General features: G+C 36.9%; 3 protein-coding genes and 1 long non-coding RNA gene across 4 annotated transcripts; 1 reads left to right on the forward strand and 3 right to left on the reverse strand.

The window, feature by feature from the left end:
- Positions 1-7,638: 7,638 nt before the first annotated feature.
- LOC111448413 (isoflavone 2'-hydroxylase-like) lies at positions 7,639-10,054 on the forward strand. The gene is made up of 2 exons (XM_023087989.1): positions 7,639-8,631; positions 9,394-10,054. Exons 1-2 carry the CDS (start codon positions 7,768-7,770, stop codon positions 10,018-10,020), a joined length of 1,491 nt encoding a protein of 496 aa, XP_022943757.1. The 5' UTR covers positions 7,639-7,767; the 3' UTR covers positions 10,021-10,054.
- LOC111448414 lies at positions 9,233-20,684 on the reverse strand. Its single transcript, XR_002711431.1, has 2 exons — positions 20,632-20,684; positions 9,233-9,281 (listed from the first exon to the last, which is right to left on the reverse strand). It is a non-coding gene; the product is annotated as an uncharacterized LOC111448414 (long non-coding RNA).
- Positions 11,357-14,659, reverse strand: LOC111448410 (metal transporter Nramp3-like). The gene is made up of 4 exons (XM_023087986.1): positions 13,712-14,659; positions 13,494-13,630; positions 12,731-13,383; positions 11,357-11,931 (listed from the first exon to the last, which is right to left on the reverse strand). Exons 1-4 carry the CDS (start codon positions 14,230-14,232, stop codon positions 11,710-11,712), a joined length of 1,533 nt encoding a protein of 510 aa, XP_022943754.1. The 5' UTR covers positions 14,233-14,659; the 3' UTR covers positions 11,357-11,709.
- Positions 20,685-22,565: 1,881 nt separating the features above from the next.
- LOC111448412 (cytochrome P450 81D1-like) lies at positions 22,566-24,691 on the reverse strand. Its single transcript, XM_023087988.1, has 3 exons — positions 23,793-24,691; positions 22,685-23,361; positions 22,566-22,641 (listed from the first exon to the last, which is right to left on the reverse strand). Exons 1-2 carry the CDS (start codon positions 24,660-24,662, stop codon positions 22,729-22,731), a joined length of 1,503 nt encoding a protein of 500 aa, XP_022943756.1. The 5' UTR covers positions 24,663-24,691; the 3' UTR covers positions 22,566-22,641; positions 22,685-22,728.
- Between the last annotated feature and the right edge of the window lie 1,028 nt (positions 24,692-25,719).

Below are 25,719 nucleotides of genomic sequence, written 5' to 3' on the forward strand. Positions count from 1 at the left end.
ACTAAGCATACGAATTGAATACACATGTCAGGCCTAGTAACGGTTAAATATATTAATCTGCCAACCAGTCGTCTGTATTTACTTGGATCATTCAACTTTTCTCCTTCTGTTGAAGAAAGTTTTAGATCTTGCTCCATAGGAAATTTTTCTAGACGTGCTCCTGTAAGACCTGTGTCTTGAAGAATGTCTAGAGCATACTTCCTTTGAGACATAAAGATTCCTTTTCTAGACCTAGAAAATTCAATACCTAGGAAATATTTCAAATTCCCTAAATCTTTGATAAGAAATTTCTCGAGTAAACTAGTCTTGAGATGTTGAATTTCTTTGAGATCATTGTCTGTCAATAGAATATCATCAACATAGATAAGAGCTGCAGTGAAAGAAGTACCTTTACTCTTAGTAAATAAAGAGTAATCTGCTTTGGACTGAGTGTAGCCTGCATTTTGTATAGTAGTAGAGAATATGGAGAACCAATTGCGAGAAGCCTGTTTTAACCATAAAGAGATTTGTGGAGCCAACATACTGTTTTCTCCCCCTGTCGGCGAATACCTGGTGGTAAAGACATATAGACTTTCTCGTCTAGATTACCATGGAGAAAGGCATTTTGAACATCCAACTGATGAGTGAACCATTTTCAAGCAGTGGCAATAGTGAGTAAGCAACGAAGTGTAGTAAGTTTCGCTGTAGGAGAAAATGTCTCTTTGTAATCAACACCTTCAACCTGAGTGTATCCCTTTGCTACCAGTCAAGCTTTATAATGTTCAACAGAACCATTAGAGTTGTGTTTAATCTTATACACCCAACGACAGTCAATAGGTTTATGGCCAGGTGGTAGAGGAACGAGAGACCAAGTATGATTACATTCCAAAGCTGCAATTTCATCATTCATAGCCTGCTGTCATAATGGATTGCCAACTGCCTCATCATAGGTTTTAGGTTCTGTCCGGGCTGTAATAAGAGCTATAAAAACACGTTGAGTAGGAGAAAAACGAGAGAATGAAAGGTAATGATGAAGGGGATACCTGGTGCCAGTGTTGGGACTTGAGCTAGAGGTTAAATGATTGGCTCTAGAAGACATCTCATAATCATTATAATAAGCTGGAGGTTGTTTGGTACGAGTAGAACGTCGGAGCGGAACTGATGTATCAGATAGGATAAAATTAGATTTAGTGGGTGAATCTGGTGAATCTGGAAGTGATGAATTTGGAGAAGGAATAGGAGGCGAAGGAGACGACGAAGGGATAGAAGGATTAGAATGGATATTTGAGTAAGGTGGATCATGAAATGGTGAAATGGGAGTTGAAGGAGATAATGTGAAAGTTTGTGAAGCTGATGAAAAAGGAAAATCATCTTCACAAAATTTAACATCACGACTAATAAAGAATTTTTTAGATTGCATGTCATACAACTTGTAACCTTTGTGACCACAAGGATATCCTATGAAAACACAAGAAATTGCCCGAGGTTCAAATTTTTGCTTAGAATGTACTACAGCTGCATAACACTTACAACCAAAAACTTTAAGATGGTGAAATGTAGGTGGTCGTTTGTAGAGTGCTTCAAAGGGTGTCTTGTTAGATAACAATGGTGATGGTGTTCTATTGAAGATAAACAGTCGTTAAAATGCATTCTCCCCAAAAATTAATTGGAACATGTGACTGAAAAAGAAGAGACCTAGCTACATTTAGGATATGACGATGCTTACGTTCTACGACTCCATTTTGTTGTGGAGTATAGAACAAGTGCGCTGAAATTCAATGTCACAAGAAGTAAAAAATGGTTGCAAAGATAGGAACTCAGTCTCATTGTTTGATCTAACTATCTTGATAGTAGTATGAAATTGAGTTTGAACGAATTTAACAAGGTTTACTAACAAATGGTGTACTTCTGATTTGTGTTGCATAAGAAAAACCCAAGTACATCGAGTAAAATCATCAACAACAGTGAGAAAAAAACGCAAACCAGAATGGGTTGGAATTTTATGTGGTCCCCAAACATCACAATGTAACAGATCAAAGGCAGAATGGGTTGTTATTGAACTTTTTGGGAAAGACAACCTAGTTTGTTTTGCTAATGGGCAAATACTACAATTATGAGAAAGAGTAGCATTATTAAGATGCAATTGATCAGCTAGAAATTTAAAACGAGAAGAAGAAGGATGACCTAGGCGTAAATGCCACAAATCAAATGACTGAGATACTTGATTTGCTGAAGACTTGATTGGAGATGAAGAAATATGATAGAGACCTCTGAAATGTTTACTCGAGCCAATCATCTTCCTCGTAGCCAAGTCCTGCATAACACAAGAATCAGGATAAAAGGTCACATAACATTTCAAGTCATTGGTAAGTTTGCTGATGGACATTAGGTTTAAGTTGAATGGAGGCACACATAAAACATTGTTTAAATTAAGGTCAGGATTAAAAGAAACATTGCTTAGGCAAATTTCTTGTAGATATGGTGGTAGCCTTTGGTTCAGTCATAACAGAAGCTTTGGATACTATATGATCTGTAGCCGAGAATCCATGGATTAGAACTCGTAGATTTAATAGATAATGCTGATACTGGAAACAAACCTGCAACATTGATGTTATTATCAGAATTACCAAAAGAACGATGATTGAGTGCAGATAAGACTTGTACAATCTATTGTAATTGCCCAAAAGAAAAATTTGGGATGGGGAATTAGGTGACTGTTCTTTTGTATTCAACTGAGAAACATCGGCCATATTTGCAGATGATCAATATCCTCGATTGTTGCGTTGATTGATTTGTACTGCCCTTCTAGAATTATTTTTCTGTTGACATCAATATTCTGTATGTCCCTTTCTATCACAAAATTTACCGTGAAACTTAAGGAATCGACACTCATCAATTGTATGACCACTTTTATTGCAGTGTTCACATGATTTATCCTTCGCGAGCTTTGAATATGTTGTTTTCTTCTGCACTGCTGATGCAATCGAGAAATTCTCAGTAGGTTCAGAAGTTACCTGACGCTGCATCTCTTCTTGTACAAGTAATGAATGGGCTTGCCTCACATTAGGTAATGGAGTCATCATCAATATGTTAGATCTCACCGTTTTATAAGATTCATTGAGTCCCATGAGTAGTTGCATCAACTTGTCTTCTTCGCGTTGATCAATATGTAATTGACGTTGATTATAGGTAAATGGTGTGCGGTAGGCTTCCAATTCATCCCAGAGTGCTTTGAGCTTGGTGAAATATACTGATAGTGTCATGGTTCCCTGTGACATCATTCATATAGACCTTTGTATCTGAAAAATTGCTAGACCATTCTTTTGAGAGAATTGATTGTGAAGATCAACCCACACTTGACGAGCTGTCTTGGCATGAATAATACCCTCAGCGATATCTGCTTCAACTGAATGAGTTAACCAAGATATTATCATACTGTTTCACTGATTCCATAGTTCAAATTCGATTGAATTTGCATCTTGAGACGGTTTGATATGGAAATCAACCCAAGGGAAAGTATGGAACGGATTACCTTGATGATCAAGATCAAGAGTAAAGAATACTCGTTTCTAAACTCGTGATTCGAATCACTCCACAAGAGGTTTGATCAATACCACTTGAATGACTCTACATGAAAGTTCTAAACACAAGAATTTGCAAAGAAAGTTTAGCTCTCAACAAAGCTAAAATAGAAACTTTGTTCTTAATTCCAAAATTTGATGTCTAATCAAAGAAAAGAAGGCTCCTTTACAACCTTAACGTATGTCATACTTAACTCCCAAATTAAATGGGTTAGTAAATGAGAAATACCCATAACCTCCATATTAAAATGGCGAGTTAATGGTGGAATATAATAACCTAGGTCGGTTACAATATAATTTTAACTCCTATATTTAAAACTAGCTTAAATATGACAAACAAATAGTTAAACTATAATTAAATAATGCAATTAATAAAATGTGCTTATTAGTCATTCTTGGACTAGTTTCATAAATTCAGCGGAGTTCATTAAATGCAACTTAAAGTGCATTTAATTCATCTCTTTCTTGAACCTCAACTTTGCACAACATATAAGAGAGGTTTCCAGCGTCTTTTAGAATTTCTTTTGATGAGCTCATCATATATTGAATATAACGTATAAGGTGTGTTGTAGCTTCTTGGCTCTCGTCCTTGTAATTGAACCTTGAGGTATGGAAATTCCTTGGTCGTGATTCATATCACGGTTCTTCAATTGTGCTATCAATGAAGCCATTTTTTTTTTTTTTTTTGGCAATGAGAGCATGCATAACTGATTTACTCTAAGATTGCTAATTTGTTCCATTTAATTTGATTAGAACACGTGAATATCCTGGTTGATCAGAGTGGTGAATATAATAAAGATGTGTTGAATTAACATCCGAATTTTTGAAGCTGGATTTGACTGATTCCGCCGTAGATAAAATTTTGATATTTAAGAATACCAAGATCGGTGGTCTGATACCATGTTAAGAATGAGATAGAAAATAGAATTGGGAAGGTTCATTGATATTGATATCCTTTGAATAGGATACAAGCCAGTACAAATGAGGAAACTTTAAAATAATTAAATACTCAAAATAAAATAAAATATACTGTAAATCAAATCATAAATAAAGAATATTAAAATATAATATCTAAGATATCCTTTACACGACTTAGATATTATATCTCAATAACATGGCTTAGGATTAAATAAGTATTTGAGTTTTGTAGGAACACACCACAAACTCTATAAAATAGTAGATTTACAATTTAATCACTCATCACTGTTTCTTTATCCTATAATAAAAATCTATATCACAACTCTTTAAAAGAGCAGATAACTTTCCTAAATGAACGAGAAATAAACTCGAAAGTTTTGAGCAACAAAGGAGGAAGAGAGATGGAGACTTTAGAAAAATTGAGATTGAAGAGAGCCCATGGAGGCCTTATAAAAATTGAAATTGTGAAAGTTTGTGTGTTGGATGGAGAAGATGGCGAGTTAAATAGAGAAGAAATGACAAAAAAAAATACGATTTAATAGGTGACCATTAAAATATTTTTATATTTATTGTGTTAAAAAAAAATGAAAGGTAAATCGTGGACCGGGAAATTTAAGGTCGTTACATAACAAGAAAAATTATCACGTAAATTTCTAAATATATAGAGAAAGACTAAATTTCTAAATTATCAAGGCCTTTATGGTGGATGATTTACAAAACACAAATCAAGAGTTAATGAAACAGATATAGATTTGTTAGGAAGAAAACAAAATCTTGGACAAGATGCATCTACAGAAAGTTAGAGAGGTTGAAAAATTAATGCAAACTCTTAGGAAGAGGAGGCTGTCCTTGCTGCGTGGTATGACTGCTGGGGTGTTGTGAGAGATTATCAACGTAAGAGTTGGCTTGTGCAAATGAAAAGATCCAGAAGTTACTCATTGAGAAGCTTTTCCTTCAACACTGAACAAGTCCCCATTCGGGAATTTCCAGTATTGAAGATTGGTTTCTCCTTGTCAGATTGCAAAGAAACATTGTATCGACTTTGTTGAGTTCTTTTAAGGAATCCATGATGAAGGCATTTGATATGACTGATCTTGGACGAATGCGATATTTCCACTTTCCATATTCCACTATTAAGCTAACTAGAAATTCAGTTTTGCACCGTCGAAGCAAACACGTTGATGATCGTTTCCACTTCCTTTGTGATTTAAGTAAACATGGAATTGTGATGTTACAACATTGTCCTACTAAAGAGCAAGTGGCTGATATCATGACAAAACCTTTGACTCGAGTTGTGTTTGAGAAGGTATTGATCTTGAAGTTTGATCTAAAGACTAGGTCATCCGTTTAAGGGTGGAAATATTGAAAAAAGATTTAGTTGTTATTTTTATGTTTCAAGTTCGGATATAAGATCACTCATATGATCTTATGCCGATGTCAAATCAAGATATGATCCCAAATTTTTTGTTTTCGCATGATATTCTGTTTCTGTTAAGATTTTATTTTTATCTTTGGTTAACCATTCTACTCGCTATGACTATAATATAGTCATTCTTCACATAATAAATTACTGAATTTCCTATAACAAAGTACTGAATTTCTTTCCTTCTGCAAACTCATCTTCATTAAATGTAACAAAGATCGGGCTACTTCCCCTTTTACGGTGATGGGTACGGATGCATACACTACGATGATGATGGTGATCATGCCTCGCATGACACTCAGGGGTCTGCTAACCTCCGAACGTCGCTACGAATAGCTAACTCGACTATGATGGATGTAGGGGGTACGAACCGCGTGAGGATTCACGCTCACACGTGTGGGTCGTGTGTAGAGAGAAGTACTACACATTCAATTTAGTTCAAACTAGAGGCCACCCCTATGATGCTATGATGTTTTTAACGATAGGCCACTAGAACATGAGTTGCATGTGTTTGCATTTTTCCGGCCCGAATAGTGGTGTCACTTATTAAATATTTCTTAAAATACTCAAGTCGTAGGCTACTTCTATTTCAGGTAAACAGAAGGCACCTCTATACAACTGACGACGACATCACAATCAAAGACCATGACACATGCATAGGCTAGTAACATTAGACTTAGGTTAGTATAGGTCGTTTTGCATTTCATGTTTTACCTTATTTATTATTATTATCATTTTTATTTTGTTTTTGAATTATGTTTTTAAGCACGTAAAACCATGACTATGTTTCTAAGTTGATATTATCTATTTAAGATGAAGTTATGATTGACGATGACATTTTAAGAGTTAAATTTCGCATATAAACTTAGACTAAGATGACGATAGCGACTTTAAATCAGCAGAAATCTAAGGTCGCTACAAATATAAAAGATATCATGTTGATATATAATAAGTATGGATAAAGAAATTAAAAAAAAAACATGGTTCAATTGACCAGGCGTAAAAGCCAAAAGCAATTTAAATTTGAAAATGTGTAAATAAAACAAAACTCTAAGATTTCTACTAACTGGGTGCAATGAATGGGAGCTATACCTTTACTTTTCATCATCTGTAGTAATAATTAGTACAATTTATCTATTATTTTACTCTACTTTTGGACCACCCAATTATTGTCTTCAAGCCGCCACACATTCAAATATTTGTTAATAAATAGGTAGGGTAAAATTGGAATTTTTTTACTTGTTAAATATGTTAATTAATTTTTTTCTTTTTTGGTAAAATTTTTAATAAAAATTATATTAAATAATAAAAACTTTAAAATAATTAGTATGGGAAAAAATGGAAAAGAATTAAAGTGAATTTTTCATAAATGAAAAATGAAATAGGTGGTGGGGATGGGGATGGAGATGTGGAAGGCTTCCCCGTCCATGCCCTGCCCCGTGGACATCTCAAATTTCGGAGTTGTTTCTCATTTCAAAGCCTTCTTGAAAGACATTAAGTATTTTTTTCATCGTATATTCAAATAGGACAAACAACTTCATTATTTTTTTTTTTTTTTTTGAACGTTTGGCATTTTCATCCATAATACATATATAAATTAGTTGACGTGTGTTTGATGAGATTTATATAAAATTTCAATCTTCATTCGGTCCTAGTTCTCCGAGTTAGTTTGTACTTTTTCAAAAAAATCTACACCAAAGTTACGCGACTGAACAAGACTTTCCTTTCCATTAGAGGTTTATAGGCGTTACCCCATTTCCGAATTAGATGTTTGGATGATGAGTTATACTCCACCCAGCGTAGACATCTTCCATCTATATATTTGAACCTCGTCTATATCTAAACATTGAAATTCCAGAAAACTCCATGGATATTCTCTTGCTTTCTATTTCTCTCTTTATATTTCCTCTTCTCTTTGCCTTCAATTTTGTGTTGAAACCACGTCGCTTGAAACTCCCACCAGGCCCTCTCTTTAGTCTTCCACTACTTGGCCATCTCCATCTCCTAAACCATCCCATCCATCGAACACTCACCAACCTTTCTCAAAAATACGGTCATGTCTTCTCCCTCCGATTTGGTTCTCGTCTCGTTGTTGTTATCTCTTCTCCTTCGGCCGTCCAAGAATGCTTCACAAAAAACGATATTGTTCTTGCAAACCGCCCATTTTTGAACTCTACAAAGTACCTAAACTACAACCATACCGTCATGTCGGTCTCCCCTTACGGCGAACATTGGAGAAACCTCCGCCGGATAAGCTCCCTTGAGATCTTCTCAACAAATCGCCTCAATTTGTTCTTGGGAATTCGGGAAGAGGAAATCAAATGTTTGCTATGTAAATTATGTGGGGATTCATTGGAAGATCGATTCAGGGTCGTGGAATTGGAGCCCATGTTGCTTGATCTTATGTTCAATATTGTTACGAGAATGGTGGCTGGGAAGAGGTTTTATGAGCGACATGACAAGTTTAGAGAGATGGTGACACAAATTATGGCTCACAGTGGAGCAACCAATCCAGGAGATTTCATACCCTTATGGAGATTCATTGATCCAAGTGGTTTTGAGAAGAGGGTAAAGAAGCTTGGGAAGACATCTGATGAACTCCTTCAAGAATTAGTGGATGAAATTCGAGATAAAAATGATGGAGGGAACACTATGATTCACCGTTTACTTAGCTTGCAGAATACCGAGCCTGAATATTACAGCGATCAAATTATCAAAGGATTGATTCAAGTATGATTAACTCCTACCCTTTTGTTAATGATTTCTTCTTAATTTGTTGTGTTCTATGAATGACTCTCTACATGTTATAATGTTGTCACTAAATTAGCTAACAAATTAGCCAACATGGGACTCCCTCCCAACCATATTCCCCTTGAACAAAGTACACCATAGAGCCTCCCCTGAGGCCTACGGAGCCCTCGAACAGCCTTTCCTTAATTGAGACTCGAATCTTTACGGCCTCCCCTTAATCGAGGCTCGAATCCTTACAGCCTCCCCTGAAGCCTACGGAGCCCTAAAAAAGTTTCCCCTTAAATCAAGGCTCGACTCCTTTCTCTGAAGCCATCAAACAAAATACACCATAGAGCCTCCCGTGAGGTTTACGGGGCCCCTCAAACAGCCTCTCCCCTTAATCGAGGCTCGACTCCTTTCTCCGGAGCCCTCGAACAAAGTACACTATTTGTTTGACACTTGAGTAACTTTTGACTACACTTTTGAGGCTCACAACTTCTTTGTTCGACATTTGAGAATTCTATTGACATGGCTAAGTTAAGGGCATGACTTTAATACCATGTTAGAAATAACAACACGCCATAATGGTATGATGTTAACCACTTTGAGCATAAGCTCTCATGGCTTTGTTTTGTGCTTCCCCAAGAGGCCTTAGACCAATGAAGATGTATTCTTTACTAACTCATGATTATCCCCTAAATTAGTCAATGTGGAACTCCTTCCAACCATCTTCAATATTATGAAAGTGTTTGGTTGTTGCAGGATATATTATTAGCCGGGATTGACACGTTAGCTGTGACATTGGAGTGGACAGTATCACAATTGCTCAACCATCCAGAGGTGTTAGAGAAAGCAAGAGCTGAGATAGACAGTTCGATTGGGTACGAGCGTTTAGTTAACGAATCTGATCTGCCGAGTTTGAGTTATGTTCAAGGAATAATCTCTGAGACTTTGCGGCTTCACCCAGCTGCTCCTCTTCTTTTGCCGCATTGTGCATTTGAAGAATGCAAAATAGAAGGATATGATGTTCCTCGTGATACGATAATATTCATCAATGCTTGGGCCATGCATAGAGACCCGAATCTATGGGAAGATGCTACCAGCTTTAAACCTGAAAGACATGCAAATGGGATGAAGAATGGCGCAGAGTCATACAAACTGATACCATTTGGGTTGGGGAGGAGAGCTTGTCCTGGTTTGGGAATGGCGCAACGAGTGGCTGGCTTGACTTTAGCATCGTTGATACAAGGCTTTGAATGGGAAAGATTGAACAACTCTTTAGTTGACATGAGTGAAGGTAAAGGGATTACAATGCCCAAAGCTCAACCCTTGGTAGCCAAGTGTAAGCCACGCCCCATCATGAAACTCGTTTATGCATGTACCAATTGACATTGGTTGAAACAAAAAAAAAAACGTGTTATCACTCGACCCACTCCGTTCAACTTTAAATAAAGTGTATGATCACGTATTAGAAATCATTCTAAATGTGATGACCTCACTACATTACAATTCAAACATCCTGTTTATCATGAAAGTGATATTCACTAATGTATGTATGTGTAAGAAAGTGATGCAAATCTCAAGTATAAGAAAAGAGTTGGAATCCAAGGTACGGTTATGGTTCCTTATATCGTCATAATAATCATGTTTGCATGTTTGTATTTTTCGATCTCAGTATAATATTACTTGCTAAGAATAAAGACTTCCTAGGCGATTGACAATGATTGTTATCAAATATTGTCACCTTTAGGCTTTCTCTTAACGTTTTAAAACGCATATGCTAGGGAGATGAGAGATTAACACACCCTTATAAACAATGTTTCGTTCCCCTCTCCAACCGAACGTAGGATCTCACAATTCTTGTTGACACATTACCCAGGTTTCGTTACCTTCTGCAACCGATGTGGGATGTTCCCCATCTCACAATGACACACTGCTCGGGTTTCGTTCCCCTTTGCAACTGATGTGGGATCTTACAATCCTTGCTGACACACCGTCTGGGTTTCATTCCCCTCTCCAACCGATGTAGAATCTCACAATCCTCATTGATACACTGCCTGAGTTTTGTTCCCATCTCCAACCGATGTGAGATCTCACAATCCTCGCTGACACATCGCCTGAGTTTCGTTCCCCTCTCCAACAGATGTGGGATCTCACAATTCTCGCTGACACACCACCCAATGACTGGATCTAATATCATTTATCATGCTCAAGCCCACAGCTAACTGATATTATCCTCCTTAGGTTTTCCTTTTCTAATTTTCCCTCAAAGTTTTAAGTTTCTACACCAGAATGCTTTGTTCTTCTCTCCAACCAATGTGCGATTTCACAAAAACCCTTGTTAGTTCTTATATTTTTAATGTTATCAAAATTTTGTTCTTTACGATTTTACAATCTAATTATAATGCAATAATTTTATCACACAAAATTTTAAACTTGCTAAGAAATTTTATAATTAACCTCATTAAAACTAATTCAACCAATAAATGATGCAAAAATGAACTAAAAAACATCAATCATATCACAAAAATGTATAAATCCTGTAATGAAATTAGTGGTTGTACCTATCACAATCACTTTGAAAAGTTAATCCAAACACATAATAAATGTCAAGACCTTAGAGCTTATCTTTTACATTCAAGAACATTATCTGATAGCAAACTTAAGCATCACTTTGACTTGTCCGTAACCTCCATGGAAGATCTTAAATACTCAATCAGATCAATTGACTGTATAAAATGAACATACTTCAATGATTCACTGTCGGGTTTCAGTATCAGATCAGCACTGAGTGATGTAAATATGATTAACAGTGCCAAGAAACTTCACAACACTTGAATGACATTAATATATCCTAAGACTTCCAAGACTGCATAAACTTAGATTACCCACTAGATTTGAAGCTGAAGAGCCTACAATCTACAGAAAAAGTGAACTTTTCTCAAAGAAAAACATGTCAAATCATATTGATATGTTACTCCTGGGATGTGTTCTAACAGATGCTCAAGGAATATGCAAGTATTCGACAATTATCGATCTGAAATCTAAACGTTCCGAGTCGATGTTGAAGATGATCACTCAGTTTTCGTTGTCCGTGGAAGTCTTCCGGTTAATGAAGCTGTGCCAACTTGAAAATGAAATGCTTCGATAGACGAGGTAAACGACAAAGGAGAGATATGCAGCGATGAAGACGAACACGAAAATGGCAACGAGCACTCCGTTCACTTCTGATGAGAAGAAGCTCACCAAAAGATATCCGTTGATGGCCATCACCAAGACTGCCACTAGCCAAGAGGACAACTGAAGGTGCAGAAGGGCATGTGAATTCTTGAACAACAATTTTTATTTGTTTCCAAACAATTTATGGAACAACATGAAGGTTTAAATGATCTTATTAGACCGGTCTAAAATCACTTGGCTACAAAACCACTTAGCTACTGCTCAAGCCCATGCTAGCAAATATTATCCTCTTTGGGCTTTCCCTTCTAGGTTTCCCCACAAGGTTTAAAAACACGTTTGCTATGGAGAGGTTTCCACCCTTATAAACAATGTTTCGTTCTCCTCCCCAACCGATGTGGGATCTCACAATCCACTCCCTTCGAGGCCCAGCGTCCTCGCTGGCACTCGTTCCCTTCTCCGGTCGATGTGGGAACACCGATCCACCCCCTTTGGAACCCAACATCCATGTTGACACATCGTCTCATGTCAGCTCCCCTTCGAGGCTTAACCTCCTCGCTGGCACATTGCCCGGTGTCTGGCTTTGATGTCATTTGTAACAACACAAACCCACCGCTAATATATATTGTCCTCTTTGGGCTTTTCCTTTCGGACTTCCCCTTAAGGTTTTTAAAAAGGCATCTAATAGGGAGAGGTTTCCACACCCTTGTAAAGAATGTTTCGTTCCCCACTCCAACCGATGTGGAACCATCTATGACCCTAAAACACGAAACTAAGATGCAAGGTGCCTAGTAACTAATCTAAACATTCCCTACAAATCAAAAAGAAAAACAAAGATGTGACCAAGATCATTTGATTTGCATGATTTGCAGAGAGCTGTATAACATATACGTAGAACAGTGAACATCAATCATACACATACCTTTAAAATGGGGCCAATTCTGAAACTGCCCATTAGATGTTCCTTGGAAGCCAAACAGAGAAGAGGAATCAGAGCAAAGGGTATCTGAATTGACTGAAGGACATTGAGCCATTCATTAAGAACATCGACCATCGAATCAGAAGTTTCGAACGCGAGAGCGACAATCATAGTTGGCACAATCGCAAAGCTTCGAGTTATCAAAGCTCTTAGCCATTTTTTCAACTTCAAGTTCAGGAAGCCACCCATGATAAACTGTCCTGCATAGGTACCAGTGATGGTGCTACTTTGGCCAGCAGCTAACAAACCAATAGCCCAGATATACAAAATGGGGAAGAGCCCTCCACCATATTTATCTTGAAGATATTGCCCTGCATTTACAAGACCAATGCTACTAGCTATGTCTGTGCCATAGAAAGCTTTAGCAAACACAGTTGTAACAAACAAGTTGATGATGAAGGACACGAAAAGAGCAAGAGTGGACTCAATGGAATAGTATCTAAGAGCTTCTCGAACCCGCCCTTTCTTGCTCGGATTGACGTCTCGTGACTGCACGAGAGCGGAGTGCAGAAACACGTTATGAGGCATAATGATACACCCCACAACAGCTACTGCCTGTTTAATTGTCTTGGAGCTAAGTTTTGGAATCAAAATACCTGTAAAGAACATCCATTGTTGGCCATTGTGTAAGTGGCTAACACAATATTGACCAGAAAACTAACATACCAAACATAATGAAAGACCAAGAACAAAAAAAGAACCTCACCCAATAGAAGCTCCTTCCCATCTGGCTTAGTTTCACCAAAAATCCAAGCAAATGAGAGTGCCATGGTAGCAATAAGAACAGCAAAAACAGCCTCAAGTTTCCTCACACCATAGTTCTCAAGAAACAGGAAGATAAAACTGACAAGAATCCACAAAAAACACATTCAATTAAGGAAACACATAATCATACACAACAAACTCAATTTGAATCAAAATTACCAATCAAAAGCAGTGATTATAACTCCAGCCCAAAGAGGCAAAGCCCCATTACTCAGAATCTTAATAGCAATAGCACTCCCAATAACTTCCTGTATATCAGCCCCAATGAGGGCTAACTCTGCCATGACCCACAGCAAAATTCTCGCCCAAGAAGGGTACTCTTCTCTACAAAGCTCGGCCAAGTGCTTGCCTGTGGCAACACCAAGCCTGGCCGAGAGCAACTGGATCAAAAGCCCCATGGCTGTAGCCCACAACAGAAGCCACAACAAAGAATACCCAGCTATAGCACCAGCCTGAAGATTGGACTCCAAATTCCCAGGGTCTAAAAACGCTATACTCATCAAAAACCCAGGCCCCGTGAACAGCCAGAGCTTCCTCCATGAAAACGGCGGCAAACCCACATCCAAGTCGGACTCCGCTTCGTCGATCCCAACAACCACAACCTTCTCCGTTAAATTGTAAGCAGTCTCTTCATCTTCCTCCTCCAACAACGGCTGCCGCCGCTGATCATCGGGATACATACTTGGATAATTAACCGAAATATTGAGTGGATTACAGAGCTTTCGCTTCTCGAACCTGGGTTTTGAGTATTTTTGCCCAAAAATCCCCTTCCAAAAAGCTTTATCGAAGATAAAGAAAGAAACCGTCAGTAGCTAGCGTACTCAAACTTTCTTTTCCACCAATCTTTTTCAGAATTTGAGGACCCAATTAACCAAAGAAAAAGAAAGAACACCAAAATTAATCTTGACTGATTCACAGAAAAGATGAAAAATTTCACAGTCCCCAACAAAGGGGTTCCAATCAAACTCTCACCCTCCAAGATTTGCGTGCTGGATTAAAGTTTAAAGCCCCCAAGCAAGAGCAAACGCCAAAAGACGGGCCACTAAGTGAGCTCGAGACGAAACGGAATGGAACGGTGTGACGGGGATATACCGTAGTACGAAGACAGCGTGGCGGTAAAGCAAGAGGACGTGGAATGTGAATTGACCAAATTTGGAGATGTTTTGAAGCAATTGAAGAAGGCGAGCGTGCGGCATGGACGAGTTTGATGATGCCAACTGTGTGGACAGAACGTGGACGTGGATGCCATCACCGTGCCCTGCCCGTGCCCTCGTGGATTGCACCAAAATGATTTGCACGTGCAGTCCACGTGCTTTTCTTTTATCTTTTATTTTCTTTTTCCTTTATTCAATAATTATTTCTTCCCTAAATTAATTTAATTTATAAAGTGAAATAACAAACATTATTTTGTTTTAGTGACTTTATTGAATAATTTATTGGAAGCTCTGTTGCCCAATCACATTTATTGCACTCACACCAAAAAATAGAAATAAACAAAAAGACACGACTATCTAAGTGATTAAGAGAAAATAAATTTTTCTACCTCCACTATTGATAGGTAGTCAATTACTGTAATCAAAATGTTTATAAGTATATCTCTCGTACTTTAACACTACACAATCTCACTTACAAAATTCCTCCCACCCAATTGCTGCAAATATTGATCCCACATCTTAAAACAATACTAATTTTCATACATGAACTAGAGCAACACTAATGTTCATATATGAATCTAGATGATTCATGTACCAATACGAGAGAATGTTCCAATATGGGAGATGAACCAAAAGAATTTAATAGATTCATGAATCGAAATGGAGAATATACCAAAAATATTCATGAACCAAATCTTCGTGATTTAAATAATTTCAATTTTAGTATTTTGTGATTATTAGGAAAAATTGAATTCTAAGAATTTTAAGGGAAAAAAAAACTATGTAGGGGATGTGTATTGTGTGGATTCATTTATTGTGTTTGCTTCCATCAATCAAGTCGGAGAAAGGACAAAAAAAATAAAAAAAATAAAAAAAATAAAAATTATGGATCTAAATACAAGATAATCAAGTGGATCATAAAAACACAGAAAAAAAAATATACAGTTTGTTTAATTTTGAATAATAATTTTAATTATTTTATTTATAATTTAATATTATTCATGGTATAAAAAATTTAAAATTATTAATATAATATTGAGCCATAGGAAAATTATACGTAAAGAATCTATAGTACATGAAGAAGGATGAGTGTCTTATCCTAATAATACTATTGGTACGACTCACTTTGAAATTGTTACAAACGATTTGATCCGATTTGCTCATATGGAGACATGTGAGTTGGAATGTCCTATACAAACAACTTACACGTATAATCCACTTGTTTTGTTTTGTTTCACTTGATTTTAGTTTTGAAGTAAATTTTAAAACATATAGCATAAAATCATTTTCAAAATAAACTTAAAATTTTAAAATATTTAGAGTATTTGAATTTAAATTAGGTAATTGAGAAGTTTATGTCCAGAGATTATAAAAATAATTTCAAACAAATTGATATATATTGATATTAGGGCATGCAATTTTTTGGATTCATATAATAATTGGGGAGCGTGAGTCAAGTTCAATTGTATGTATATAGAGCCAACTTGCCTATACATTAGACTAAATTATTCAGCTCGACTTTGTCTCTACTCTACGCCAAGATCTCTTATGTGCAACGTTGCATCTCAGTCATCATCTTGGTTTCCATTGACCAACTCATGCATCATGATGTCATCTCATGTTTTAAGACAACTATCTTGGCTTGTTTGAACATGTCTATTCAAATCAACCCAGGTATAGTTCATCTTGTTAGGACATCACAAACATTCATCCATTTAGGTTCTTATTGAGGCATGAACTCTCTCGTGTCCGTTTCATGTTATTTATGGACTCCCTACTGAATAGTAGGTGTATATACCAACCTTTGACACATGGTCTAGGTCACAATATCGACACACCCACGCTGTTCAAAATTGTCCTTGACAGACCCATTTAAAAGAAGTCGCTCAAGATGCTCGTCTTGTAACATTCGCCCACGTCGTGACACACATATGTACCATGAGGTAGCTCACTTAGACCACAAGGCCCAAGGGTGCTAAACACCATGCTTACCCTAGAGTACATTTTGAGACATTTTTAATTTTTTTTTTTATATAGAGTAGACGTGATTTTGGCAAGCAGTCATATGACCACGTGGAGTGTCCGTCGGGTATCTGATTGACATCAAATTTGGTGAGTTTTCATGCTTAATATAGACGGACTTAACTCCAAAAATGCCATCGAAACTTATATCAAAACCCAGACTTATGAGGTCCTACTTACCCTATTTGAGCTTATCTTTGACACTCATGTCGCCTCGTTATCTCCAACTTTGTTTATACCTCAACTTGATTTTAACACATACTCTTCTCGATGTGTTAGATGATACATAGTCTTCCTCGATCATATCATGAAACTTATTTATCTCGACTCTCATGTGTCTTGGATAGGCGCCACCCTTTTCTATTCCCATGTTAGTCACAAACTTTTTAGTAAGGTTACGACAATAGACCGACAGCAAAGGGTAAAGAGTGGGCAAAAGAATAGCAATGTTGGTCAGAGTTGGGGACAAAGCAAGGAGAAAATCATAAACGTAGGCGGCTGTGGATATTTAATTACTTTGTTTTTCATCCGAAAATAACCAATTACTAATTTTAAACATAATCTATATTTTACAAAAGTTGGAGTGCAATCGTGTTAATGTGTATATCATGTTTGTGTCCATCTTAATCTATATCCAATTTGTTTCGAAATAGATATAACGACAATTAAGAGTCTTCTTTTTAACGCTCGTAAATTATTTAAAACATAATCATCTTTTTCTCAAATTTTAAAACTTCCATCCAAATTTTAGAATTATGTTTAATGGATGTTTATCATTTTATTTGTTTGATTTTAATCCATAAGTTTTCAAATATGAGGTATTTTATTGACAAAAATAATTCATATAGTAAAGAAGAGCACATAAATAAACTAAAACTACATTTGAACGAGATCGATCTTACTATATATATATTATTAATAATGTGCACCTTTCTTTTCGGTGTTTCTGTTGAGATATAATATTTGGAAATATTTTAGAGTTGGTATTTTTAAAACAAAATATTAATAGTTTAGATCTAAAATTAACCGGAAGATATTTTGATTTTGTTTTTTAAAAGTTTTAAAGATATTTTTAATATATGTATTTTTAAAATTTCTTTCAAAAAGAAAACTCTAAATAATTAAAGGCTAAAAGTTTCTAAAGACTCTAAATTAATCGTGTCCCTTACATCTTTTTGAATAAAAAACAAAAACAATCACATGAAAACTCAAACCTTTTTAATAGAAATCATTCCAACACAATTGTATCCTTTAAAAGGTAAACTAAATGACATGTTTTATTTCATTAGATATAAAGAAAAATTCCAAATCAACCACTAGAATTTGAAGTTTAAAATAAAATGTAGGTCGATAAAAATTTGAGAGTAATAAAATGAAAAAAATGTGAAAGATAGAGCAGATCGTCATGACAAGTAGTACTCCATCATGTTAGGATCGTCATACATCCTTGCCTTTTCTTCAAAATCTTTTTTTGATAGATCGAATATTGAAAATACTCTGAAGAAAAAAAATTTATCTATTAAGGTTAGATACACATATAGTCACAAACATATATCGAAAAACCAAATGACATACAAATCATTCAGAACTTGGTCGACTATCGCCTACCATATATTCATAAATGTGTATTGTCGCACGTCCTACTCATGAAAATTATTCAATTCTCACACTAGTAGACAATTGCCCCCAAGGTTTTAGCCTTAGTCATATGATATATTTTCTTGAATTGTTAAACACTTAGTCTCGACATCAATTAGATATTAACTACCCCATCCAATCCGTGTGCGACACAAGTCGTAACCACAAAAATTCCAAGGTAAAGGTTGCATCTGCTCGGGCTCAAAGGGGGGCCTGCTCGAGCTAACTGCACATGGGATCCCTATTTCAAGCCCGTTCGATGTCCGTTTTTCAGTTTTTCATCCTGGTTTTGATAGTAACCTTAGTTTAATGTTCATTAGGTATCTCTAGAGGAAATTTGGAATTTTTGGACTACTATTCAACTAAAGATCAAAGCTCAACAAGGTATGCGTCAGACTTGTAAGTAATCACACAGACTCCTAGAAAATAATACTTGTAGGGATTGCTTGGATTCGCATGTATGCTAGAACAAGTTGACCCTAGCGATAGTTTAGCATGACCTATACCTAGAAATGTGGAATAAATGCGCAATTATATGCTTTTGTATGCGAAAAAGAATGTGCTAGATCTCGTTTGCCGTATAGTGTCGTTTTGTACTTCTAGTACCAATATCATGCTGTGTTGGAGGATAAGATTTTGTGAAATTAGTGCTCCGGGTGCTTAAAGTATTATGCATAATTAGGCTAAGCTAGTTTAAATTTTTTGAGTTAAGTTTAAAGTATTTATGCATGATGAGGCTTACCTAGTTTAAATTATCAGGGGTAAGTTTAAATTCTTTTATGCAAAACTAGGTGAGCCAGTTCTAATAGTACAATTCTAATCTATGATGTTGAACTTCTAGATAAAATTAAATTTCAAAGAATAGCGTTAGACTAGCATCACGGGTTTGTAGTTGCTTCGACCTAGGACAACCAAGTAAGTGGTCTTTCTATCAGCATGATTAGAAATTGATGTTGTATGATGACACGTGCCCCGTGGTTTTACACGTGTCATATGCTTGATATATGTGAAATGTTTATGAAATGATGTGATATATTTGACGATATGTTTGAGATTTGATACGTGAATGATATATATATGTTATGATATGATATGTGAATGACATGATATATATGATGGTGCGATGCGTTTGAAGATATGATACGTGTCATATGCTTTATGATATGATACATGTACGGTATGACATGATAAGTTGGGAGACACGATATGCTTATGATATGATACACACGACATGCAATAAGATGTTTTGACATGATACACAATCCTGAAATTACATGAAAAGTTATGATAATGATATGATATGAAGGAAAACGCTAAAGGATTTTCATACATGATAATGAAAAGAAAAAAAAATGTTGGAACCTCATGCATCATTGTGTGTACATGCATCGAGGAATACGCTCGTTCTAAGATGGTACGGATACGTACGTTACGAGGCATGAAAATGATCATTATGGTTATCATAATGCTGCGACAACCTGACAGAAAAACAATAATTATGTTTATCATAATACTGCGACGATCAGGTAGGAAAACGATCATTATGTTTATCTTAATGCTGCCATAGTCGCTATTCTTAAATAGGTGTTCGACTTCATTAGCTACCAAAGAATGCTGGCCAGACAAGAAAGGGGCCCAAGAGGTGTGCGAACCGACGGGTGGGTCCATACTCGCACGTGTGGACCGTGTGTAGAATAGTAAATACACATCCAATTAGCTCGTTAAGGATAGCTGCCTAAGGAATATAGACTGATATGATAGGCCCTACTCATAATTGTGTATGCTTGCATCTAACCCCAATATTGGGGTCACTTATCGAGTAGTTCTTAAAATACTCGACCCACATGCTACTTCTATTTCAAGTAAAGGTAAGGCATCCCTGTACGGTTGACAACAACATCCAACTCGAGGCCACGACACATGCATAGGGTAGTCCCATTTATTTTATTTAAGCTAGAATAGGATGTTTGCTTATTCTGCACAAAAATGATTACGTTATGATGACAGTAGCAATTTTAAGTACGTAGAAATCTAGGGTCGTTACAAGTACTTCCTTACCCATTATTTTGGATAGATCTATAGCTAGATACAAGGCATTTTGCCTTTGGATACTTGTTGTGGATGAGATTCGCATTGTATGATAGTTAGTGATTTATTTAGGAGAATTGTTAGTAGTTTTTGTTAGAAGAACATGACTCTCCACAATGGTATGATATTGTCCACTTTGAGTATAAGCTCTCTTTGCTTTGGATTTCCCCAAAAGACCTTATACCAATGGAGAGAGTATTCTTTAATTATAAATCCCATGATCATTCTCTAAATTGGCCGACGTGGGACTTTCATCATCCAACACCTCCCCTCAAACAAAATACGTCGAGACTCGACTCCTTTTATTTTGGAGTTCTTTGTTTGTAAGAATGTTTGATTAATCCACCACACCTATAGGGTGTGAAAGTTATCTTATTTATAATCAAATAAATTAAAAGGATATGAAAATAATAATAAATGGAAATAACAATAAATAGAAAGATACTATGGTAACAAATATTTGCCTTATAATAAAATATCAAATATAATATATATGGTAATCTATGATTTATTACTAAATATCCTTAACACCCCACCGCAAGCTGAGCGTCGGATTTGAACGAACGTGAAGCTTGGATCTGAAAAATTCAAAGAGGTTAAGAAACACTTTTCGTGAAGATGTCAACAACTTGATTCAGAGGAGGCGTAGAGAAACACTTTCTTGGCCATCGAAAATTGAAGAGGGATCGCCGCTTAGCGGCGATGCTGCCTTGGCTTCGGCGAGAATATGTCTAATCCATGAAGAGGGATTGTCGCTTAGCGACGATGCTGCCTTGACTCTGGTGAGAATATATGTAACCCCAAGAAGTAGAAGGGGAAACTTAGAGCAAGGGATAAAGACAATGTTGAAGTCGGAAGAGTCGCCACATTGGGTGAAGGAGCCAATTTTGGCGAGAAGGGCAGCCGTAAGAGTCACCACATTGGGCGAAGGAGCCAATTTTGGCGAGAAGGGTGGCGGCAAATTGGTTGGCGAAGAGGTCGGTGTGGCACCCATATTCCAAAGGTAAATTCCTGCATAAGGTCGATGGGCTTATCGAGATTCTGTATATTGCCGAAGAGAATGCTGATGAAGATCCTAATATTAGGGTTTTTGTGCAGGATGAAGGATGAAGGAAAAATTGGGAAGAAAATGAAAGAGCCTATGTTTGGAAAAAGCGAGGTTGTATGTACAGAGTATGGCGAAGGATAATTTGGAAGTCAAAAGGGTGGAGCCGAAGAGTAATCACTCGGCTCTACATGTAGCAGCCATGACGACTGCCCCTACGGCGTCAAAGCCAGCAGTGGTGGTGGAGAGGAACAGTAGAAGATTTCAAATGCCATTGAAAACGAAGGATACAGGTTGCTAAACCAAAATGACTCTGATACCATAAGAATGTTTGATTAATCCACACACCTAGGAGAGGAACAGTAGAAAATTTCAAATGCCATTGAAAACAAAGGATACAAGTTGTTGGAGCCGAAGAGTAATCATTCGACTCTACATGTAGCAGCCATGACGATTGCCCCTACGGCGTCAAAGCCCGCAGTGGTGGTGGAGAGGAACAGTAGAAGATTTCAAATGCCATTGAAAACGAAGGATACAGGTTGCTAAACCAAAATGGCTCTGATACCATAAGAATGTTTGATTAATCCACACACCTAGAAGAGGAACAGTAGAAGATTTCAAATGCCATTGAAAACAAAGGATACAGGTTGCTAAACCAAAATAGCTCTGATACCATAAGAATGTTTGATTAATCCACACACCTAAATCGTGTGAAAGTTATCTTATTTATAATCAAATAAATTACAAGGATATGGAAATAATAATAAATGAAAATAACAATAAATAGAAAGATACCTCTGGTATAATATTGTCCACTTTGAGCATAAGCTCTCATAGATTTATTTTGGGCTTCCCTCAAAGGCCTTGTACCAATGGAAGGAGTATTCTTTGATTATAAACTCATGATCATTCCCTAAATTAGCCAAAGTGGGACTTTCATCATCCAATCGTTTTAACTTGAGGAGAAAGTTTAGAAAATTTATTGATGTTTTCTCCCCTATAAATATTCCGCAGATGTATGCTGTATCCACCCCAACAAAGAGAATTATTCTATTAAAGAACTTTCTCCCTCGCGTTATTCTTTCTGCTTCATCTATTTATTTCGATACATTTCAATTGTAGACCACATTCAACACGGTCATCTATTTATTTCGATACATATATCAATCGTAGACCATATTCAACTGATGCTTAAGACTTGTAAAACACCAATAGAGATTGGAGTCATTCTAAATAGGGTGAATTGCTTCACTAATAAGAGCTCTCGTGATAGGACGTGGTTTGCACTTGGCTACTAACGGCTGAGCTTTTGGCATAGTGATCCCTTGGCCTTCGGTCATATCAACCGGTGAGCTATCCATTCTTTCCCAATCAAAGCACTGAATCAATGAAGCCAAGGTCAAGCCAACAATGCGTTGAGCCATTCCTACACCGGGGCACGCTCTCCTCCCCAACCCGAATGGTAACAATTTGTATGAATCAGATAACTCTATTGCATTTTCATGCCTCTCTGGCTTAAAACTTGTGACATCTTCCCAATGATTTGGATCTCTATGTATCGCCCAAGCGTTAACAAATACGATCGTGTCACGTGGTACATCATAGCCTTGGATTTTACAATCCGTAGATGCGCAGTGTGGCACAAGCAAAGGAGCTGCTGGGGTCAGCCGCAAAGTCTCTAAGATTATTCCTTGCATATAACTCAAACTCGACAAATCCTCTTCGTTGACTAGACGGTCTTGTCCCGTGCAACTCTCTATCTCGAATCTCGCTTTCTTTATCACCTCTGGATCGTTCAGCAGGTGCGAGAGTGCCCATTCTAATGTCACGGCTGTTGTGTCGATTCCTGCTAAGAGTATAACCTGCAACAATTCATCATCTTAGGATCTCTTGATATTCTTTGTGAAAAAAGTGTTTTGAAAAAAAAAAATACTTTGAAGTAAAAGGCTTACTCTATGCTAAAAATACTTCTACCATACCTATTAAACACAATAGACTAATAACTTCAAATTTACATGTTAAACACTATAATCGACTAAGTCGGTGGACAATATGCAGCTAGCCATGGATGTTAGCAATGTTTGGAAATCGAAGTCGTGTAGGGGTATTTTTAAAAAATTCAAAACAACCCAAATCAAAATAATTTAACCTAAAAGAGTTGAATAGTGTCGATGGGTCACGTTCGTATGAAATACTTTTCTTTTAACGGTGAAAGTTTCAAACTTTATGAAAACGACTTTGAGTGAGTTTAAATGGTGAGACATAGAGAGAAAAAAAAGAGCATTAAACATACATGTATGAGGCCTTTGATAATTTGATCACTGAAATATTCAGATTGTGTGGCCTGCAAGTGAAGCAAATGATCAATCATCGTATTCCCACTTCCTTTTTGGTTCCTAATCTCATCAATCAAGCCATTAAAGATAGCATCAGCTTCTTCTCCAACCTTCATAATCTTCTTCTCAAAACCACTTGGATCAATCCAATTCCATAAGGGTATGAAATCTCCTGGATTTGTTGCCCCAGCATACAACATTACTCTCTTCACAACATCTCTAAATCTCTCCGCTTGTTCTTCATCCGACACATCGTCTCCAAAGTACCTCTTCCCCGCAACCATCCTCATCACAATATTCGACGTAAGATCCATAATCATAGGTTGAACCTCGACAACAACATTATCGTCACGACATAGTTTACACAACAATCGCTTGACTTCATCTTGTCGGATTCCCGAGGACAAATCAAGTCGAGTTGTTGAGAAAATCTCACGAGTACTAATGCGGCGAAGGGTACGCCAAAGCTCACCGTAAGGGGCAACGGCTAGTACCGTGAAGTTATACGTCAAGTGCTTTCCCGTGTTCAAAAATGGTCGATTTGCGAGAACGATGTCGTTGTTTGTGAAGCATTCACGGACGGCGGAAGGAGATGATATGACGACGACAAGACGGGAGCCGAATCGGAGAGAGAAGACATGGCCATGCTTGTTTGAAAGATGGTGAAGGGTCCGGTGGATGGGGTGTTTGAGGAGATGGAGATGGCCTATTATGGGAAGGGAAAAAAGTGGGGTTGGTGGGAGGTTTTTGACATGGCGTGGGAAGAACTTGAGAGCTAAAAGGAAAGTGATCGGAAAGAGGAAAATGTAAAGCAAGATATGAGCCATGGATGATGGTGTTGTTTAATTTGTTGGGTCTATTTCATATTTCATAAAATTTTCAAAATTGTCCTTTCAAATATCATCAAATATCATAGTTAGAATATTAGAGAACATTGGAACTTGAAATGAGTGTAGCCCTTGCTCGAATAATTGTTGTGCGCCGAAAACGGAACAAATGTACTCACAACACCAATGAACGGAATTACACAAAGAGACACCAAGATATTTACGTGGTTCGGAGAGAAAAAGTTCCCCTACATCCATGGGTAGCAACCAATCACTAATCAAATAAAGCGTTTCAAGTGAATACCTCACTATCACACTACAAACACTCTCACCAATATGTCACTCAAGAAATACAATATGACCCACAAAACTCCCCCAAATTCCGATACCACTAATTAGGAATGGAGGGAGAAATCTCTCATTCTATTTAGAATAAAATTTGCTATTAGCTATTATATAGCATTACATCATCAAATCTTGGATATGACTAAATCTAATCCAACTAACAAAACCAAATCAAAACTGATACATATTGTTGTGTATGAATTCAGTTTCTTTCAAGTCAGTGCACTGAAATTTTGACGCTTTGAAACTAGATGAGATTCAAAAGATGAAAGCCTAGACAAATTAAAATAAATGTACCATAAAATAAAATAAGAAAATGCAGTAAAATTAAAATCAATTTAAAGTGGTGATGTTCGAATGCATTGCAAACATGAAACAATTACAAATCCAAATACAAATGATTCAAAATCTAAAAATGAATTGGCCCTTCAGAATGGCTCTTTCTTTGACTACACAACTTTCTGATGCTCCACCACCTTGATCTCCCGCCTAAAAAAACTCAACAAAGAAATGGGAAAAGAGAAACAGGTGAGTATAAAAATACTCGGTAACCAACCTATTTGTAGGCTCTCATTGCATCCTTTACCTAATAAGAGGGCCTAGGTAGTTCTTCCCTCATATCATTTATTTATGCAGTTCTCCGTCTCTTATCAAGGCGGATTCATCTTAGGCACAGTAGTACCTCCTTACGTTGTCTACCTATGTAGTTCAT

Source organism: Cucurbita moschata, unplaced genomic scaffold, assembly GCF_002738365.1.
Source record: "Cucurbita moschata cultivar Rifu unplaced genomic scaffold, Cmos_1.0 Cmo_Scf00010, whole genome shotgun sequence".
NCBI classification, from domain to species: domain Eukaryota; kingdom Viridiplantae; phylum Streptophyta; class Magnoliopsida; order Cucurbitales; family Cucurbitaceae; genus Cucurbita; species Cucurbita moschata.